This window comes from Ochotona princeps, chromosome X (genome assembly GCF_030435755.1).
Source record: "Ochotona princeps isolate mOchPri1 chromosome X, mOchPri1.hap1, whole genome shotgun sequence".
Lineage (NCBI taxonomy): Eukaryota > Metazoa > Chordata > Mammalia > Lagomorpha > Ochotonidae > Ochotona > Ochotona princeps.
This window is the reverse complement of record NC_080865.1, coordinates 5,444,497-5,465,129: the sequence shown is the minus strand read 5'-3', so window position 1 is coordinate 5,465,129 and position 20,633 is coordinate 5,444,497. Positions and strand designations below refer to the sequence as shown.

The window sequence follows — 20,633 nt, the reverse complement described above, 5'->3', positions numbered from 1 at the left end:
TTCCTAGAGGGCACTCGCCCTGGCTCCCCTCCCCCTCACCAGCCTCCAGCCGTCAGGAAGGCACAGGGCACATAGCTTCCCTCTCTGCTTCACCACCACAAGCCTCCATTTCTTGATTTGTAAAATGGGAAGTCACATCCAGAGAGCTTTCCTATGACAGCTGCGGAGCCATAGGATTTTCCACCTGGAAGAGGACTTCAAAGGCCTCCGACTAGCATGCCCATCTTCAAGAGATGGCAAAACCAAGGTCCCACTAGCGGTTGTGAGATAACAGGAGAGCGACCTTCTTCACTGGCATTAGGGACCTTGCACAGCAGCTTTGGTTAGTCACAATGACCAGTGCTTGGTGACTGGCATGTAGCACCAGGAGGAGCAGGGACGCTGATCCTTCCAGCTGGAAACAATGCCGCTGTTTTGAGAACTACAGAGCCAGGGGAAGAAATGAGCCTGAAAGCCACTCTCCTGGTTTCTCCCAAGGGTCCTGCCTCTTGGTGAACATGGGTAAGTACCTCCACAGACTCCTGTCTCTCCAGCGGGGGCACTGGGATTTCTCTGTCCTTCTCCTCATCCTCCTCCTCGTCGTCCTCCTCCTCCAGGTCACTGTCAACCTCCTGGGAGCCAGGCCTGTGGGGGTCGGCCAAGGCCACAGGCACACTGGCCAGGGCAGGAGGCCCAGGGCAGAGGCTGTGGCTGGGAGGCCCATCATCACTGACAAAGCAGGTCTCTTCACTGTTGGATGGCGAGCTGATGCTGTCGATGCCGCTGTCCCGGTTGGGTACCTTCTCTCCATCCCGGGGCCCAGGAGCCAGCAGGAACAGGCAGCGGGAGGCCTCACCCTCGGGGAGTTGGGGCACTGGTGGCTGCAGGGGTGGCTGTGGCAACATGGCTGGCTCTGGGGGACCTGGGCAGGGGCCAGGGGCTGGCCTATCCGAGGCGACAATCACAGGCTCTCTGAGGTGGGTGGCAGACACACATGGAGGCAAGGGTATGAGCTTAACTGTGAGGCCTCTCCTATGACTATCCCTTCCTGTTTCAGGCCTGCCGTTCCCCCCACCCCAGGGGCCCCCACTGCCACCCCTACCCCAGGGACTGAACTCACCTTTCAAACTTTTCAATTAGCGAGGATACGGCTGCAGAACTCAGGCTGGCCTCCACTCTGGCGGCCAGGCCCTTGGCCACTCGGGGGTCTGCGGGCAGGGGACGCGAGGGCGGAGGGGGGATAGGCTCAGGTGGAGAGAGCAGTCGGGGCATCTGTAGGTAGCTGGGCTTCGGGGGCACTGCAGAGATGGAAGGGGAAGAAAGAAGGGGGACAACTCATGAGGTGGCCTCACAGATGGCTGTCATGACCAAGTGATGGTCCCCTGAGGCAGGCGGGCACAGTGCAGATCAGGGGTGAGATGCCAGCACACACATGTGGCCCCAGGCCACGATCTTCAAACCTGTGGGTCAGGAGCCATGGCCCGGAGACCATGGTGCCCCCTTGGCCTAAGAAACCCTCTGCCACTGACTATCATTTCCCCTCCTCCAGGCCATTTTTCCTGTTCCTTTCTGGAAACACTTACCTTGTGGCTTTGGGCCTGGTGATCGTTTCAGTGGCGAAGGACGCTGGCTGGGAGATTCTGTCGGGGGTCCTGGGTCTGAGCGAAGCCGCTGGGGGCCTTCTGGATGTGGCTCAAGGCTCTGGCCAGGATCAAGGGACAAACTTTTAACCAGGATCCGGTTTCCTTGGTGTAGCCCTTTACAAAGAGAGAAAGTAGGTGTGAAGAAATTGACTTGACCCAAAGGGCACTGCGGAGTTGCATGTCTTAGCAGGTGTCTGAGGTGTTGGTTTTTTCTGGGCCCCTTTCCTGGCCATGCTACTGTTATTGGAGGCCCCTACCTTGGCTCTCAGATGGGAAGCCAGGCCGGGGCTTGGGAGTGCCTGCACATGAACAAGGTTCTTTAAGATGAGAACGCTGGCTCCATGTATGTCAGTGGTCAATATCACTCCAGTGTTTCACAAGGCCGAGGGCATGAGTGATCACCGTAAAGTGTATGCTCCAGGCTAACTATAAACCATTCTTCCTTGAGGCCCTCAGGATAACTAGACTTTCCCGTCCACAATTTTGTCTTCAAAATATTGATTTAAAAGGCAGAGAGACAGTGAGAGAGGGAGGGAGAGAAAGAGACAGAGAGAGATCTGCTGGGCCATTCTCGGGCCACAATGGCCCTGAGCTGGGCCAGGCTGAAGCCAGGAGCCTAGAACTCCATCCAGATCTCCTATGTGGGTGCTGGGGGCCCAAGGACTTGGGTTATCTTCTGTCTTCTGAGGTGCGTTAACAGGGAGTTGGAATAGAAGCAGTTAGGATTCGAACATGCACTCCCATCCGGGATTCTGGTGTCGTAAGCGGTGGCTTCACTTCCTGTGCCAGGAATGCCAGCCCCATTCTTGTTAATGGTTTTTAACGGCTTGCTATGCTTAAAAAGGATGAAATTATAATTCATGAACCAAAGTTGTGCTTCCTCAAATCCCAGCTCCTCACTAATCAGCTTCCTCTACTTCCACATCCACATGCCAACCCCAGTAGCTGGACTTCAGCTCACGGAAGCAACTTTATAATCAGTGAGCAGCGAATTCCGAAAATGGGGAGGCCCCTTTGTATCATCCCTCTCCCCTCACTGTAGGGTCCCCTAAACCCACTTCTGTCTCTGATTCTTTAAGAGATGATGGCCCTACTTGGAAGGGAAAAGATTCGATGTGGGAGGCAGCAGAGGACCCCTCGGAGGACATGCCCCACAGCTTAGGTGCTCATAGTTGGGCTGGAGACTAGGGGCTGGGGAGCTAGGGAAGTGCTTCAGATGACAGAGAAGTCAGATGGAGCCAGAGAGGAAGGAAAAAGCTGTGGGTGCCAGGCTGAGGAGCTGGACATCCATCTTGTTGCAGAAGACAGCTGCGAGGGGGCCAAAGCATTGTGGCTTAAGTTGCCACCTGTGGCACTGGCATCCATATGGGCACTGGTTGAGTCCTACCTGCTCCACTTCTGATTCAGCTCCTTGCTAATGACCTGGGAAAGCAGCAGAAGATGGCCTGAATGCTTAGGCTGCTGTACCCATGTGGGGGACCCAGCAGAAGCTCCAGGCTCCTGGCTTCAGATCAGCCTAACCCTGTCTATTGCAGCCATCTCTTTCTCTCTCTCTCTCTCTAACTCTGCTTTTCAAACAAATACATATTTCTCATTTAAAAAAAAGACAATAACCACAATGTGTTTGCTGCCTGTGTCACACACAGCCTTGTAAGTGGCCAGACGCAGAATCACAGGATGCCATTTACACTGTTTCACACAACTGCAGGGCTACCCAGGCCCAGACACCCAGTCACCGAGAAAGACCCCACAGCCACAGCCTCACCTAGGGTTGGTCACACAGCCTCTGGAACTCACACTCACCTGAAATGGTGGCCAAGCACCGTCATAGATACAGTCCTATCATGGCGGTTCAACCTTCTCGTAGCCTTCATACAATGATGGCCCAACCACCTACCCTCACATACCCGGTTGTATTCATCGTTCACACGTGATGCCACTGAATCACAGATATACAATGTCATTTATGCTGAATCTCACAACTGAAGGACCACAGGGTGGAATACACATGTAACATGCCTTTACACACCTGCAAATGTGCCTACACACATATACATGCCTGCATGTGCACACACACATCAAGAGTATCCACGTGGGGTCAGTTATACCATGGCAGGTACAATCTCATACAACAGCAACAGAGCAGGCTGCCACATATTCAGAAACACACATGTCTGTGGCTATGGCCGCAGTGGCCCTGGGTCTTGACCATGGTTCAGGGACATACATGCACACACACGTATATGACACTTATCTCCCAGTCTACACACTCAGTGCCACAAGTGGCCTTTGCTATAAAATCATATAGCTGTGACACACCCCAAGTCATCTGTACTCTCGCTTTACAAGGTCACATGAGCAGAAAGAATTACAGGGCGCTTAGGAATCTCCCAGTTCAGCTGATACCCTGGGCCCCTGCCCCCACCCTGGCTACCAACCTAGCCAAGGAAGCCCCAGTGTGGCGAGGAGTTGGGCCAGAGTCCTTTCTCAGCGTGGGAAGACACTTGGTGCCCCACGTCCCTGGCTGAGCACCCACTCTGCCACCCTGTACCTGGCTCTGAGTGCAGTTTTCCCACCTGAGCAGGTAGTGTTGCTGTTATTGCTGCCAGCCGGCCAGCTGGCCAGCCAGAGAAGGAGGTGTTCCTCTCAGCTCAGCTGGGCGGCCTACCCTGCCCGGCTCAGCACATCCTTGCCCAGCCCTGCCCTGCCCTGCCCTCGGGCGTGGAGTTGAGGAGGATGAGTCACCTGGAGGCGGTCCTAGTGGAAACAATAGTTGCAGAGACCCATGACCAGAGAAAGTAAGAGATGCAAACAGTGGCTGGAAGGGCCAGGTGACCCGGGGCAGGGCCAGGTACACTGCCATGCCTCCTCTGTATATTATGCACGGGTGCCAGGGTCCCTGGCATCTCTTGCCTGCCTTCTAGGGGCTGTGTGGGGCTGATCTGGCCCTGTCTCCACATCTCGAAGCACTGACTGCTAAGGGAACCTCCTCTGCCAGGCCTCAGCATGGCCGCGGGATCCATGGCTGGGGCTCCCTCTCTCCGGCTCCACTGCCAATCCTCAGAGGGCAATGTTCATACCACGTCCTTGACACTGCCCTGGCTTACCCTTGGATCCCTGCTCACCTGGGCTCCCATAAAGGGGCTGGCCTTGCCATTCTGTGAGCCTCCTTGCAGGCAGTCCTACAAACAGGAAGCTGAGCTCTCAGCACGTGTCAGAGGAGAAGGCGTTGTCAAATGCAGTGTTTAATGAGAGCAAGGCAGACAGCGAGGACCAAGTGACTTATCCAAGATCACACAGCAAATTCCTGACAGACTTTCAGAGGACTGGCTATGGACTTGACACCACTCACCAAGAGGAAATTGGACAACAGGGAGACCAGGGCTGGGTCCGGGGCTTCAGAAAGTCACCAGCTGCAGTATGGCTAGGGAGGGACACTCCCAAGTCTGCCCACAGGAACTACAGGGCCTCAGACCAGGAGCTTAAGCCTGGTTAGGAACCAGATGAGGGCCCACCAGGGAAAAAAACGGTTCAAGAGCCGCGCCTTGCCTTTTGTCCACCTTCGCCCGTCTCCTCCTGTTTCCCCTCTGTGGCTCCTTTGTCCCTGGGCTTTATTCCTTTCCTCCAGGTGACTGGATAGATTGTTATCATCCACCTCAGCTCCTGCCACTACCCTGCACGGGAACCTTCTGGAACTCTTCACTGCCTGTGAGAAAGTCTGGTGACCATGGCATACAGCGGGTGAATGTCTTCTGTGACATCTGCAGAATTCTCTGGTTCCTTCAGCTGAATTAAGGTCACTAAACATTTTTGAGTCTGGTAGATGCTGTCGGGGAGATGAGAAAATCCTACTGCTTGCCCTTGGAGAACCCGCAGGATCCTCCCCTCCTTCTTCCTTAAACTTCCAGCCAGCTCTTCCCATGGCCTCACCCCACCCCGCCAAGCTTGGCCCTGCATGGATTTTCTGCAGCCCATTTTTCTTACGGTTGATCATCTCCAACTTTCTCAGGCATATTCCTGCCTACACTCGCATACCTTGACAAGATCCCCAACCAGCGCCGGCGTCTCCAGTGTCTGTCACAGCAGAGGCCACAAGGTCTACATCACCAAGTCCTGCAACACTTGAAGAAGCTGTACCCAGCCACATACCAACCGAAGGCCTAAGGAGAACCATGGAGCAGTACTCAAGTCCATGTGCGACAGTCAGCAAAACGCACACCCACGACCACCACTGCCACCTGGTACCTCATCACAGATGGGAAGCACACACTGGGCACCCCAGGGATGTCACATACCCTCCCTGCCCTGTCCTCACCCCGTCCAGGCCCTCAGCACGTACTGAAGCACATAAGGCAATTTTCATCCATGTCCTCAGTGAGCTGCCAATCTCAAAGACAAGAGACTCATTCAGGGCAAGCTCACGAATTGCAGGGGACACTGAGGGAAAGGGGAAGGTAAGGATATGGGAGCTACCACTGCTTGTGGCCTGGGAAAGCAGTCGAGGACGGCCCAAAGCCTTGGGACCCTGCACCCGCGTGGGAGACCTGGAGGAAGTTCCTGGCTTCACATCGACACAGCTCCAGCCATTGTGGTCACTTGGGGAGTGAACCATCGGATGGAACCATCTGTCTCTCCTTCTTTTTGCATATATGACTTTCCAATAAAAATAAATAAATTTAAAAAAAAGGATATGGGAATAACATAAAGTACAGGACACCCAGTTAAAGTTGAGCTTCAGATAAACAATAAAGAATTGTTTTGTGTAAGCGTATCTCATGTGTACTCATGCTAAAAATGCATTCTGCCATGTAGGTTGACTATCCCCCATCTGAAATGCATGGTCCCAGAAGTGTTTCAGATCTGGGATGGGAGATTTATTTGATTTTTAAGATATCTGCATACATTTTACCAATTCAACATCGTTAATCCAAAAGGGAACTCTCTAACTGCCATGTTGGTGATTTCTGAGCAGCTAGGGTTTCAGATTTTCTGATTAGGAATGCTCAGGTAGTTATTGCAGCAACCAGACTCAGGAGGGGAGTGCCTAGGGGACCACGAAGAGAAAGAACACAGCACCCTGACACACACACATGCAGAAAAAAAACCTAAGAGTCACATATCACAAGGACATAAAATATCATCTACACCAATGCATAAATGCAGAGCCTGCAGGTTCCAACCAACGTAAAATGACAGCTATGCTGCAAACCCAAACAGAAGTGGCCCCGGAAACCTGCGCTGCTCCGCAGGACAGCTGTACAGATGGGATGAGGAGTCCTAGGAGAGGAGCAGGGTGTTCAAGACAACGGTGTTCAGCCAAATTCAACTCCCCAGTCAAAGTCGACTGCAAATGTGAACCGTCCAAGATGGTAACATCAGTGTGGGAGCCTTGCTGGGTTTCGAATTTTCCCATGACAACTTACTGTGGCTGAAACAGCAAAGTCATTCCAAAAATTGTTTTGTGGTGGCTGCTTGTCCCTGCTTGGCAGGTGGCTGGAGCACACGCTTCCAGGTGGAGTGGCAGAGCAGGTCCAGCTCCTGGTTGTGCTTCAGGACAAGGCCCCCTTCCGCCCATTTCACCTGGAATAAGACTCTGCTTTTTACTCTCACCATTTTTTTTTTCTGGGAATTTCAGCTGCTAACTTTCCACCGCCCCCTACCCTGACCTGGCCAGCAACAGTTCCCTCACCTCCACCTTGTCTTATCTTAGTTGTAACCTTGACTTCATCCCAAGAGTGCATGTTGGCCATTAACTCCCTAGTGAGCTGAGGCAAGTGACCTCATGCCTCTGGGCCCCAATATTGTTATCTGCAGAAGAAGGTACTTGTGTAGCAGGTGTGTGTCGTTGGGGGTAGTGATGCTGGGGTGAGGATGAGCGTGTGCTCATTGTGAGGAATCTGAGATGCTGGGGTGGATAGAGGCCGGCTGCCCTGCTGACAGCTGAAGGGAACTTCTCCCTACACGCCCCAAATCTCTGCCTGAGAGGTGGGCCCCAGGGACAACTGGAATTCCTGAGGGTGGAGTTGGAGGAAAGGCAGCCAGAGGGAGTGGAGAAGAACAACTAAAAGCAATGTGCCTTTTGGGAAGCCAACCCCTTGGGGGAAAGGGAGGGGAGTCCCTCAACTGAGGGGAAAAAACAGCAGGGGATAAAGGCATAACTGCCCCCCACCTCTTTCCACCTGCTCCCTTAAGCTTCGGCTCCAGCCCAGCTGCCCCTCTCAGCCTCAAGGCCAGACTACACCCAGGCCTCACTTGGCCTGGCAGGTGTGCTCTCAGAGAGGTCAAACACACAGCTCTGTCAAGTGTGGAATGGGCAGGAACTGTTTACAGGAACCCTGCGGGTAGTCCGGAGGCTCTCCCTACCTCCCAGGTCCTTCCGAACACTGGGACTTGGCAGAAAAAGAGGGGGGGGGCGCGGGTGTGCAGCTGCTGCAAGGTGAAGCCGCTTGGGAAAAGTGGGAACCACACTGGCCAATCAGGAGCTCCCTAAGCAGTGTTCCGGCCTGCAAAAGGGAGCAACTGTCTGGTAACACGGAGGGCTCTTGGATAAAAAAAGAAGGCCCCATTGGTAAAGGGAAACTTGCGGAAGCTTCTTCGCAGTGGAAGGGCATTCTACAGAGTGGGGAGGTTCTATAAAGACCCCTTTGTGAAAGGAATGATCTGTCTGTAAATTACATACTCTGACAAAAAGGAGGCTGCAGAATGGAGCAACTTTTGCCTTTCTAACACAAGGGCCCTTCTAGAGAGAAAAGAACATATCTGTAAAGTGAGGAACTTTCTGCCGAAGAAGGAAGTAGAAACAAACAGGGAGTGGTAGACTGCGGGAAACTATAACGCATATGCCTCATCTAAATCCAGGATGGCAGCTCCTTGTCTCTTGTCCAGTTGTGACCTCGCAGTGACAGAGCCCTGACACGTCAAATCTTCAAGAGAACCCACGCATCTAGATTTCTACATGAAGTTCCTTAGGTATAAAAAAGGGAGCAGACCAGAAGAAAAATTTAACCTAGTAGTTAAAGATGCCAGCATCCTCTATCAGGGTACATGTGCTTGCTTCTCAGCTCTGCCTCCTGACTTCTGCCAGTGCAGGCCCTGGGAGGAAGCAGTGGTGTCTCATGGAACTGGATTCCCACCAATCACGTGACAAACTTGAATTGCTTTCGTGGCCCAGCCCTTCAACCATGACTGTTGGGAGCATTTTGGGGAGTAAACTAGCAGAGGGGCTTTCTATGTTTCTATGGCTCCATCCCTCAAACACATACGTTTAATAAAACTGAGCAGGTCAAATGAAACCTGTTAGTCAAGTTCAACTTGTAGGCCATCACATTGTAAAATCCACACTATGTGGTCCTGAAAGCTCCTGATATCCCTCCTTATTTGCTCCCTGCCTTTTGTTCTCTGGCCCAGTTCACCTTCTGCTTTGTGTAGGAAACCTGCCTGGAAGGGAACGGTAGCCCGGAAGGGACACTCAGAGCCCTTGGAAGCTCTTGTCACTGATTTTTCTGCGGAAGCTGTAAGCTATGGCGATGCACCTGTTTGTTAAACACCTACTCTGGGCCAGGTCTTATGTCAATGTTTTCTAGGAGTATATGGTGTTCTGCTAATAATCTTGTGAGCAATTGGTTCCATTTTACAGATGAGGACTCCAAGGCACAAAGAAGCAGAATAACTGGTCTGAGAGCTAGAAGTGGCTGAGCTGGGACTAAATTCCAAGTGGGTCTCTATCCAGTCACAGAGAAGATCTTCAGGAAATGCTACTGAGCTGGTAAAGAAATCACATTTGGAGGGGTGAGCTGAGAAGACTTTTCTTTCTTTTTTTTTTATTAGAAAGGCAGATATACAGAGAGGAGGAGAGACAGAGAGGAAGATCTTCCATCTGTTGACTCACTCCCCAAACAGCTGCAACAGCCGGAGCTGTACCAATCTGAAGCCAGGAGAGCCCGGAGCCCCTTCTGGGTCTCCACTTTGGACCATCCTTGACTGCTTTCCCAGGCCACAAGCAGGGAGCTGGATGGGAAGCGAAGCTGCTGGGATTAGAACCAGCGCTTATATGGGATCCCAGTGTGTGCAAGGCAAAGACTTTAGCTGCTCGGCTACTGTGCAGCACCTGGGGGAAGACTTTCTAAAGCAGATAGTTTTTGATGAAACCATCCTGGATGGGGCATTTTTTTTTTTTTTTTTTTGGAAGGGGATAGATAGACTGGGGATGATCTTGCAGACAAAGGAAGGAAAGCAGGCCAAAAAAAAAAATGGATAATGAAAAAGCCGGTGTGAATGAAATATGTGTTTGAAGAACATGGGCTTGCAAGGTCCCAGAGCAGCAAGAAGGGGCAATAAAGGCCAAAACACACGGGACAGCATGCAGGTAGGCACCGCTGCCTGCCCTGACACCACCGAGAACTACTGTCATGTCATAGATCTCCAGGGAGTATAAAGACACAAACAGGGGCTGACGCTGTGGTGCAGCAGGTTAAGCAGCTCCTGTAACCCACATTGATCCACTTCCAATCCAGCTCCCTGCTAATGCACCTGGGAAGGCAGCAGAAAGCAGTCCTCTGGCCCTGCTCCCCATAGAGGTAACCCAGTGGACGTGTAACCACTGTAACGCTGGCACTGTAACCACCTGGGCAGTGAACTAGTAGATGCATAATGTCTCCATCTCTCCTTGTCTCTCGTTCCAATTTTAGTATATGTGCTGCCGACTCGAGCATTCCTTGTCTCTCTAAGTTTGTGTTTCAAAGAAATATATCTTTAAAAAAATCACACAGACACAGAGACAACAAGACAAAGACACACACGATCTACAGAGCCCTAGAAGCAGAAATATCTTCAAATCCACATGGGTTTACATGGAACCAAGGCCACACATAATGTGAAACACACAATAACAATGTATACAGACTCAAAACCACACGCAGACACATGTGGAGTATACACACACACACACACATACACAGAGGGACACATAAAAACCACAGACAGGCAGTTAGGGACATGCACGCAGGCACGCACACACAAACCACTTGGCCACAGCAGAACTTAAGCAGCCCATCCCTGTTCCAGTGGCTTGATTACTGTGAGGGCCTGGCCACCTCTTCCTTGCTTCTCTGGACCAAAGGCCAGCAAAGGACCGGGCAGTGACTCCACCCCCCGCCCCTCCCCACCGAGGAGCTGGGGACTTCAGAGGACAGGAAAGGAAGGGAGTGGAGCTGCAGCTGGGAGCACGGGGCAGTCATTACCCAGGGCTGGGGCTGCCACGCTGGCTGGCGGGATTCCCCTTCCTGGCAGGACAAAGCCACCTAGGGGGGATGGTTCCCGGGATCCCTCCCCCACCTCAGGGACCCCAGGAGCCACCCAGCTCCCCTCCTGCGTACACCAGAGGTCTGGTCCAAGGGAACAATTGGAGCCACACAGAGATTATGAAGCCAGAAGAGCTAAAGAAAGACGCTGGGGCAAGGACAAAGAGGGAGCAGCTACAGGGACCCAGAAAAAGGCAGGGGCCATGGCTTGGCGGCATAGCCTAGTGGCTAAAGTCCTGGCCTTGAACGCGCCGGGATCCCATATGGGCGTTGGTTCTAATCCCGGCAGGGGCCAGGGCCCGGCGGCGTAGCCTAGTGGCTAAAGTCCTCACCTCCAACGCCCCGGGATCCCATATGGGCGCCGGTTCTAATCCTGGCAACTCCACTTCCCATCCAGCTCCCTGCTTGTGGCCTGGGAGTGCATTGGGACCCTGCACCCGTGTGGGAGACCTGGAAGAGGTTCCTGGTTCCCGGCTTCGGATCGGCGCAGCACCGACCGTTGCAGCTCACTTGGGGAGTGAATCATTGGACGGAAGATCTTCCTCTCTGTCTCTCCTCCTCTATGTATATCTGACTTTGTAATAAAATAAATAAATCTTTAAAGAAAAAAAAAGGCAGGGGCCGCTGAGAAGGGCTGGGGGTCAGACAAGAGCAAAGGAGCAAGGACACTAAGGACCGCCAGGCCCAACTGCTGAACCTGACTGCAGTGTGCCGCAGGGAGGCCTGTGGCCACTTGGGCTCTGGCTATAACCCTTAATAGGTGGGATGAGAAGCCCTGATGACAGATGGGCAGACAGAGGTCGCAGAGGGATGAGGTGACTTGCCCAAGGTGACATAAAACTTTAGAAAGCTCGGGGTGGGGAGGAGAGGGCTGTTGAGAGGAGGTGGGGGCTCTCTCACCACTGTTGGGAGTTCTGGGAAGGAAGTCTCTTGAAAAAGAAGCCATCAGGGTGCCTGGGAGACTCACCCTAAGAGAAGTACAGGGACCGAAACCGGCGCCTTCCCAGCTCCCACCCCCGCCGCCCCGGGGAGGGGGAGGGGTGCGTCTACACCTGGAATGCATTAGGTAGGGAGGCCCTGCCTTAGGGACTTAGGGGGGCCTGGAAGAAGCAGCTGAAGGGGAAGCAGGAAAAGGTGAAGGTGAAGGCGGGCGGCAGCGGCCGGCGGCGGCGTGGGCGGCAGCGGCGGCGCGGGCCCAGCAGGCCGGGGCGGAAGGGCTTCTGTGCCAGCTGCAGCTCCCAGGGGCCAGCCCTGCCAGGCCCGCCTTTCCCGCTTTCCACAGGCGCCTTAACCCTTTCCCTTCAGGAGCCTCGGGGTTAGCGCCTTGGACTAAAGGGAAAAAGACTCCCGGCACCCGGAAGAGCCTCCCGTGCTTGTTGTCTTGGCCTCAGCCACACACCTGTCCGCTTCACCCTCCGGCTACAACTCGGGAGGGGGTGTGTGCCCCGAGTAGCACATCAGTTGATGGCTGCTGGCCATTACAGGCTCTTCAGCCCCTGCATCTTCGAGCACAACCCCACAGCAACCCGGCCCTAGCATCCATCCCGTCCAGGGCTGGTCATCTCCGCTGCTCCCCCCCCCCAACCCCCGTAAAGGCACACATCCGGCCGAGTAGACCCCTTGGTGGCAGTGAATCTGTATATTCATCCACCCACCCCGGCCCGCCCACCCCAACTCTCCGCACCACGGCTCGCTCGGGGAAAACACAGCCTTCTTCATGGCCCTCAGCCTCGTGCAGGGCTCCTCTTGCCTCCGGGGTGAACGCGGGACTCCTGAGCACAGGGACAGGGAAGGCCGAAGCTCAAGTACACTTCCCCGCCCCCACCCTCCTGCCACAATGGCCTCTTGTCTGTTCCTCGAAAGTGCGCTCCTCCACCCGGGGCTTTGGCACGTGGTGTACCCGTAGCCTGAATTGCTTTTCCCCTGCTCCTTCCCTCAAGATTCAGGTCTCAACTCAAAAGTGTCCTCTTTTGTCTCTGCCCCCTCCCCTCAACCCCGGGAGTTCCTACTGCAACTGCGAGTGGCATTAGTTGAAGCGGGGTGGGGTGGGGTGGGGGTTTCCCTGCTGTGTTCCTTTTATGGCTTACCCAGCACCCAGTGTGTAGTACACACTCAATTAAGTACACGTGGAACAAGTACTTTCCAGGAGTCACATCCCATGCCAGGCGAAGGCATGACGAGGTCTGCAAGGTTACAATGTTTCAAACAGACTCTGGCAGGGCAAGGGAGGCCTGGAGGTGTGGTGGAGGGATGGCCACCTTATGGAGGTGGGATGCCTCCAGAGGCCGCACTTGCCGCTCCAAGCAAGGCTGCCAGGAGGGAACTTCACATTGAGGGGTTAGCCAATAGCACCTCGAGCTTCCTGCCCCCCCCTTCCAGACAGGTCTTAGCCCCACCCAGGCAATGTCTGGCCAGCTCCACATCTGCCTAAGGCATTTAGCTAGCTGGCCCCCAGAAAGCCCCGTCACTCCCTGGTGAATGAAGGAGCGGAGGTGCCTGAAAGGGCTGGGGGGTGGGGTGCAGTGGGGGACGCCAAACACCGGCAACTTGGAAACTTCAATTCTTTTAGTCCTACCTGGGGGAAGTCCTTCTCTCAGCTACCCTGAGTCTTTACACTGTGTTGGCATCTGCTGGAAAGGCCTCACCTAAGGAACAGAATCTGGGCCTTTTCTCAGATGCTCTCCTGGAAATCTTCAACTCCCACTCTCCCGAACTCCGCAACAGGGTCCCCTGCCCCTCCCATCTTGAGCCCCTTACCTGTCTGTGAGCAACCCCCTTCTACAATCTCCAGAGAGGCTTGTGGATTTGATCCACATTTGAGTGGCTTTTTAGTTCTTTTTGACAGCCAGCTACTGTGTTAGTGAAAATGGATCTCAGCTTCAAGCAAACATGCTTCAAAAACTTCTCCCGCCCCCAACAAGAGGCATTTCTCAGTCAGTTGGAGCAGGTGGTAAGGGATGATGATACACGCGAGGGTGAGCTTCACTTTCTGCTTGGAGGATGGGACTGGCTGTTACAGCCCGACACATACAGCCTCCCCATGAGCCGCTATGTGCTGCGTGCTATTTGTTGCTGGCCCAGGCTGTCTCCTCCTGGATGTCCTCCTAGGTTTCTCAAACACAATTCATTATCTTTCCCTAAGCCTACTGCTTCTCTAGTATGTAGGTAGCCCAGCCATTATTCACCAGGTCACTGTCATTAAAATTTGGGGGTGGGGTGGGGGACACTGGGGACCAATGGGGTGGTGCAACAGGCTAATCCTTCACCCTGTGGCGTCGGCATCCCATATGGGTGCCGATTCATGTCCCAGCTATTCCACTGCAAATTCAGTTCTCTGCTTGTGGTCTGGGAAAGCAGTAGAGGGTGACCCAAGTCCTTGGGACCCCACACACATGTGGGAGATCAAGAAGAATCTCCTGGCTGCTGGCTTCACATGGGCTCAGTTCTGGCCACTGTGGTCACTTAGGGAGTGAACCAATGAATGGAAGACCTTTCCCTCTGTCTCTCCTCTCTGTAAAATCTGCCCTTGAAATAAAAATAAATAAATCGTAAAACACACACAACACACATATACAGAAGAGCCACCTTGCCTTAGACTTTTTTCTCTTGCTTGGCTTCTACCTCCAAGTCACACTAAGCCTGTTCATGTTAACGCCCAAAATATCTCTCAGGCCTTATTTCCTCGCCTGCCACCATGAGTTCTGTCACCTGGCACTGGGCTGACTGTAACACCCACCTGTCTGTCTCCCTGCCATTGTCGCCACTCTGGCACCCTTTCCATCCATTCTCGCCAGGAGGCTTGCAAATGCCTGCCTCCTGGGAGCATGTGGAGGACATTCCATCACCGCCCCCCATAAACCCTTCAGCAGTCCCTCTTCCCACTAGGGGGAATTTCCTCTGCCAGTCTCATGGCTCCACTCCTGATGCCAGCCCCATTCACTGATGCCTCATGGCTCAGCTCCTTTAAGTCACTAAACCACACTCCTGAACTGCCTCCCACATTCTTCTCTTGCTTGACCATCTCTCCCCTACCACCTACAACCCTTCCCTTGGGCCAGGCACTGGGCTGCACACTGCTGATACCAAGATTTCCTGTGCTTCGAGTTCTAGAATGACAACTGCCTTCCAAGCTCAACTGCCAAGTGGCAGCCATTCATGAGAGCTGGGCACAGACGGTAAACTGACGCAGTCCTGCTCCACGTGTATGTAGGCGAGGACTTGAGTCACTCACTCTGATCCCTTTATTTTAGATCCTGGGCCTCCCCATGCAGTTGGGAGTTGAGGGAGGCCCAAATAGTGTGCTTGGGAGAGGGCCTCAGGAGGAGGCAGCCTGTACATCCTTCCAAATGATGCTGACTCACTGCGGAACGATGGCCACATTCCTGCCTGTCTGAGCCTCTACTAACCCAACCAGAAAATGGGCTTGACCAGCAGTCTCCATTCTACACTGTGCAGTCAGAATCATCTGGGAAACCAGGTGCCTAGGTCCCACCCCCAAGGAGCTGCAGCTTGCAAGTGGAGTCTGGGCACCCTGAAATTCTTCTTCAGGCCAACAAGGGAATATGACAATCCCTCAGAACCCAACAGTGTGTAGATAACTTGCCAGCTCCCATTTCAACCCTTGGACTCTCTGAAAATGCCTCCAGGCTCCAAATCAGAAGCAGCCAGCCCTTTTCACATATCCCCACCCACCAACCGCCTAGTTTGGTTCAGTTCCTCCCCGCCCCCACTACCCACAAGGAGGCTTCAACATCAGGTGCAAGTTCTTTGAGCCAAGGCCAGGTCCCAAGCTCCCGCAGCTACAGTGCCCACCACCATCTAGGCATCAACCCCGAATAGGGTAAGTCTCTTCTAAATCGCTGGGAGGAAATCCATACTGGGGACCTTCTTTCCAGCTCTTGAAGCCTTCTCTGGTATCTTAATATATTATGCCCACTGATCCATGAGGCCTAAGGTTTTACCAACCTGGAGAATGGGCACACTAACAACTGCTCCCTCTCTCCAGGAGTGAAACAGGGGAACTAAAAAGGGAACAGCCTCTGAAGTACTTCAAGGCGTTTCAGATGGCTAAGATAGACTTATTTACAGAGCCTCCCCCCTCCCCGCCCCGCCTCTTCCTCTAGGATGGGCCGTGGGGCCCTGAGGATGGTGAGTCAATGAAAGGCCCGTCTGAGGGAGGAAGTCAGCTGCGGCATACAGACATCTTAACATGTGGACTAAAATGTTTCAACCCTTTAATTGAAGCTCAGGAATCTCTCTCTCTCTCTCTCTCTCTCTTACACACACACACCCTACAACCACCAACCCTGCCCTCTTCAGGCCAATTATAGGCGAGTCCTGGGGAGAGAGAGAGAGAGAGAGAAGTCAGTGGCTTGCGTCTACCCCTGGGCCAGCTGGGTAGTGGGGGGAGGCGGGTCTCTCACCACCCATGCTGCCGTGAATCACAGGGCCCAGTGCCTGCCTCACCAGGGTCTGAGTAATTCTTCCGCCTCCTCTTCAGGAGCTTTTTCTCTCTTATGATGTGATTTGATTTAAAAAATGGGCCCAGCCCAGTAGCCTAGTGGTTAAAGTTCTTGCCTTGCACACACTGGGATCCCATATGGGTGCCAAGTCTAATCCCAGCAGCACTGTTTCCTATCCAGCTCCCTGCCTGTAGCCTGGGAAAGCAGTCGAGGATGGCCCAAAGCCTTGGGACCCTGAACAGGCGTGGGAGACCCAGAAGAGGCTCCTGGCTCCTGGCTTTGGATCAGCTCAGTTCTGGCTGTTGCGGCCACTTGGGGAGTGAATCATCAGATGGAAGATCTTCCTCTCTGTCTTCTCCTCTTTGTAAATCTGACTTTCCAATAAAAAATAAATAATTAAATCTTAAAAAAAAACATCTCCAATTGCTGACGGTTTAAACAGACCAGGCTGTTTCTAATTCCCAATCCACATCTTGAAGCAAAAAAGATCCCCCCCCCAATCCAGGAAGTTGCAGAGGCAAGGGCTTGAGTGGGGGCAAGGTTCCTGGGAATTGTGTGCTTTTTTTTTTTTTGGAGGGGGGAGGGAGGTGCTGGGGTTAGAGCAGGAGAGGGACTTAAGCAACTGCACTTTGTAACTGGGAAAGGGTTGGTGGAGTGGGAAGGCATCCTAACCACCACGGCATACGGGTCGGACAGGCCAGAGAGCAGCGGACCAGACACTCAGCCACTGACTCCCAGACCAAGAGAATATGGAGGGCAGGAAGTCAGGTCAGAGCCCCTCAGAGCCTACTATGTGCTCATTTCCTATCTGTCCAGCCATTTGTTGAACCTGGATTTACTGTGCCCCCACTGTGTGTGAGCCCAGCCTGGTATATTCAGCAGGATCCAGCAGTGAAGAAACCAGGATGCCCTTGACCTCACGGATGCTCACCTCCTGGCAGAGGGAGAGGGGCAATCAGCAGGAGGATGCACACGGTTAAGGTAACGTCTGAGTACAAGTGTGGGAGCTGGCAGCTGCGACGAAGGCTCCCAAGTGGGCCTACCTAAAGTGGCTAGGGAAGGGCTCTTGAAGGAGGTGATATCTGAGCCGGGACTTGAAAGATGAGGAGCAAGCTAGGTGGAGGGCTGGGTGGCAGAGGGCAGAGCAAATGCAAAGGCCCTGGGGTGGCAGTGCTGGCGCCACGTGTTGAGATCAGGAGAGCCAGCGAGAAGCCCGCTCCGACCCGCCCCCACCCCCGCCTGACAAGGAGAGTTTAGAGAGCCATCACTGGAAACTGGTTGTTAGGTGATTAGCTCTGGCCCATGTGGACAGAGTGCCCTGAAATCTCCCAGAGGCTCCGGGACTAACTCAAGGTCATGTCTGGCAACCAAGTCGGACACATCCTTTCTGGTTGGCCACTGCTTGCTACCTGCTGCTGGGCCACATTTGCAGGGACCTGCTGAGGAGGCTCCACAACTCCTTCCATCCCTGGAGAAGTCAGGGCAGGCTCGCAGGTGCCGCTGCCATCCTGGGACTGGGCTCCTGTCTGCAGCTGCAGGACTCCGCTGGGCCTCACACTCAGGTTTGTGCAACATAAAAGATTCTCCTGGCAGGGGTTTGTGGGCCTCAGCCTGTCCTAGGGCTGCTCTGCCACTACAAACCCCAAACACCCTCCTGATTTCTTCCTGGCTTCTGCCCCTGCTGCCCTCCCTGCGGTCTCCCTGCCTACCTGCCCCTGCAGCTTGCTTCCCTCAACCTCCAGCATTCCATCTTTCTCTTTCCTCAGTACCTGCTCCTCCTCCCTTCCCTTGTCCTCCCGCCACACACACCTGGCAAAACCCCAACCTTGGATCAATCCACCAGCCTTCTTTTTTTTTTCCACTCATAGTCAAGGGCTGCTTGAACAGTAACAGCAGAAAATCACAGAAGCAGAAGGCTTGGCATTATTCTCATGGTCTCCAGCCTCAGTTTGGAGAGGTGGAAAGAGCACAGACTTTGGACTTAAACAGATCTGCTTTGGAGTCCACACGAAGCTGTGTGACCTCAGGCAACTTACTCAACTCCTCTGAGCCTCAGTTACCTTCCCTACAAAATGATGGTAATGATCCCCACTTCACAGAGAGCTTCTGAAGCAGAAACAAGAACCCAGATAAAACATGCAGCCCTGGGCTTTGCACAACGTAGGTGCCGGGCTCACGGGAGACTCCTCCTTTTTCTGCTACTCCCCCAATTAAATCCGAAATCCCCAAGTAGACAGGCGTCTCCCCAGCCAAATTTGCACTGCTACTTTACAACCCTGCTCTTTTAGTCGGAGTTTTCTTTCTCCCATTAGACTCAGACAGAAGAACGGGGGGGGGGGTGGCTGGAGGGGTAGAGGGCACAGGGTACAGAGAAGGGAGACCGGAGACAGAGGTTGAAAGGACGGATTGGAAGGTCCCAGGCCAAGGGCAGGAGGCGGAGGGCATCCGAAGGACCAGGATGAGCAGGCCGGCCCCGAGGTGGAGCTTAGAGGGCCCCGGGAACAAGAACCCGCTCCCAGTACCAGGCCCCTGGCCCGGGCTCCCATGCTCTCGAGATCACTCACCAGGCCGACGCTGCGAGCCCTCCAGGTGGTAAGAGAAGCGCAGGGCCCGGTGGTGCTGTGGGCTGGGGCCGCAGGGCAAGCCCCGAGGGCCTGCAACCGCAGCCAAGCTGGCGTCCGAGGGTCCGGGCAACTGGGGATCCAGGGGGCCGCCGCCAGCGGAGTCCGAGCCCCTCCGCAGCGGTTGTCCAGGTTCTGAGGCTCCAGGGTCCGAGTCGGCAGAGGCCGGCGGAGCGGCGCCGGGGGGGTTCGCAGCCGGGTGTTCGGGCTCCGAAGGCCCGGCGCCCCCCGGAGCTCGGTGGCCGTGCATGGTCCGGGCCTGGGCGCGGGGCCCGGGCTCCCCGCTTGGCTCCAGCTCCTGGGGCGGAGGCGCGGGCGGAGGAGGCCCGGCGCCCGGCGGAGCAGCGGCCTCAGGTTCGGGGGGCGGGGCTGCGGGCTCAGCCCCACTGCGGAGCCTCGAGCCCCCAGCCCAGGCCTGGGCCAGCAGCCGTGGCAGCGGTGGCAGGGGCAGCGGCAGCAGGCGCGGCCACCGCCGCTGCCGTGCCAGGCATCGCCGGCCCCGGCTGCGCTCGGGGAGTGGGCTTGGCGGGGCCGGGGGCCCACTGGGGAGCGCTGTCTATTGCGGCTGCGGCTGGGCGAGGGTCGAGGGGCTGCGCTCGGCGCGGACTCTCCCGTCCGCTGCGAGCCACTTCCGTGGCCCGGGGGGCGAGCGGTCTGTCGGATCCGAGTGCGGGATCTCTTCTTTCTCCCCGAATGGGAATCGATCTAGACTCTCCAGGCTGGTCCGAAACGGTTCTTCCTCCCGCCGCAGCGTAGGCTGGGGGCGGAGGAGAGGGGAGGGCAGGGGAGGGAAGAAGAGGGAAGGGAGGATGGCGGTGGCCGGGGGCGCGCGTGTGCGCCGCGCGCCTGGGCTTCGGGGCTCGCCTTGGGCCAATCCTCCCGGACGATGCTCCAGCCCCGAGGGCTGGGGAACGGCCTGGGCCGGGCTCCACCGGCCTCCCCAGCCTCAGCCTCAATCCCGGCAGCGGCGGCAGGCGGGAAGCAGCCCTGGGAAGGGGGGTTGGGGAGGCGGGAGCCGTCGCCGAGGCAGCCGCAGCCAAAGCGGCGCTGGGACCCAGTTCCCGGGGCCCCGCCCCCTCGCCCGGGATTTGTGCTTGACCACGCCCCTTCTCTCGGCCCCGCCCCGCTCCTCGCTGCGACCGCCCCCCCAGGCCCTCCTTTTTTAAAGAACCCCCCCTCAATCAACCCGCCTTCCCCCCTCCCTTCCTGGTCCCGCAGGCCAATTTCGGGCTGAACCCCTGCAGTTTGCCCTTCTGACCCAGTTCGGGTGCCTTCCCCTGCTCTTGCCCTTCAGTGCCTGTTCCAGAAGCCCTTCCCACATGTTCCAGTGCTTCCCGTCGGGCGTCGCTCACAGAGCAGTCACCTTTCCGACTCTGCTCACACCACACTCCACGGCCCTTGCCACTGTCTTAGCGGTAGCCTCAGTTCCTGCCTTGTCGCATCCGCCTGGCAACAGCCCAACCTTGGATCCGTCCAAGCGCCAGCCTGCCTGTCTGCCTTTTCCATGCCTCAGCCCAGCCGGTTGAATACTGCTGGCCAAAGTCATTCAACCCCGCAGAATTGGGCCGTTAACCCTTGCTTCCTAGCTTCTGCCAGGCCCTCAGTGCCCACCCCAACCCAAACAGCAAT

At 55.2% G+C, this 20,633-nt stretch overlaps 1 protein-coding gene across 1 annotated transcript in view; it reads right to left on the bottom strand.

Annotated features, from left to right (window-relative positions):
• FGD1 (FYVE, RhoGEF and PH domain containing 1) overlaps positions 1-20,081 on the bottom strand; it is a 44,370-nt gene extending 24,289 nt beyond the window's left edge. Inside the window, exons 1-4 of the mRNA XM_004598298.3 lie at positions 18,948-20,081; positions 1,563-1,736; positions 1,100-1,277; positions 510-951 (exon numbers count right to left, since the gene is read on the bottom strand). Coding sequence (XP_004598355.1) covers positions 510-951; positions 1,100-1,277; positions 1,563-1,736; positions 18,948-19,254 — 1,101 coding nt within the window. The 5' untranslated portion in view covers positions 19,255-20,081. The remainder of the gene's footprint in view (positions 1-509; positions 952-1,099; positions 1,278-1,562; positions 1,737-18,947) is intronic.
• Between the last annotated feature and the right edge of the window lie 552 nt (positions 20,082-20,633).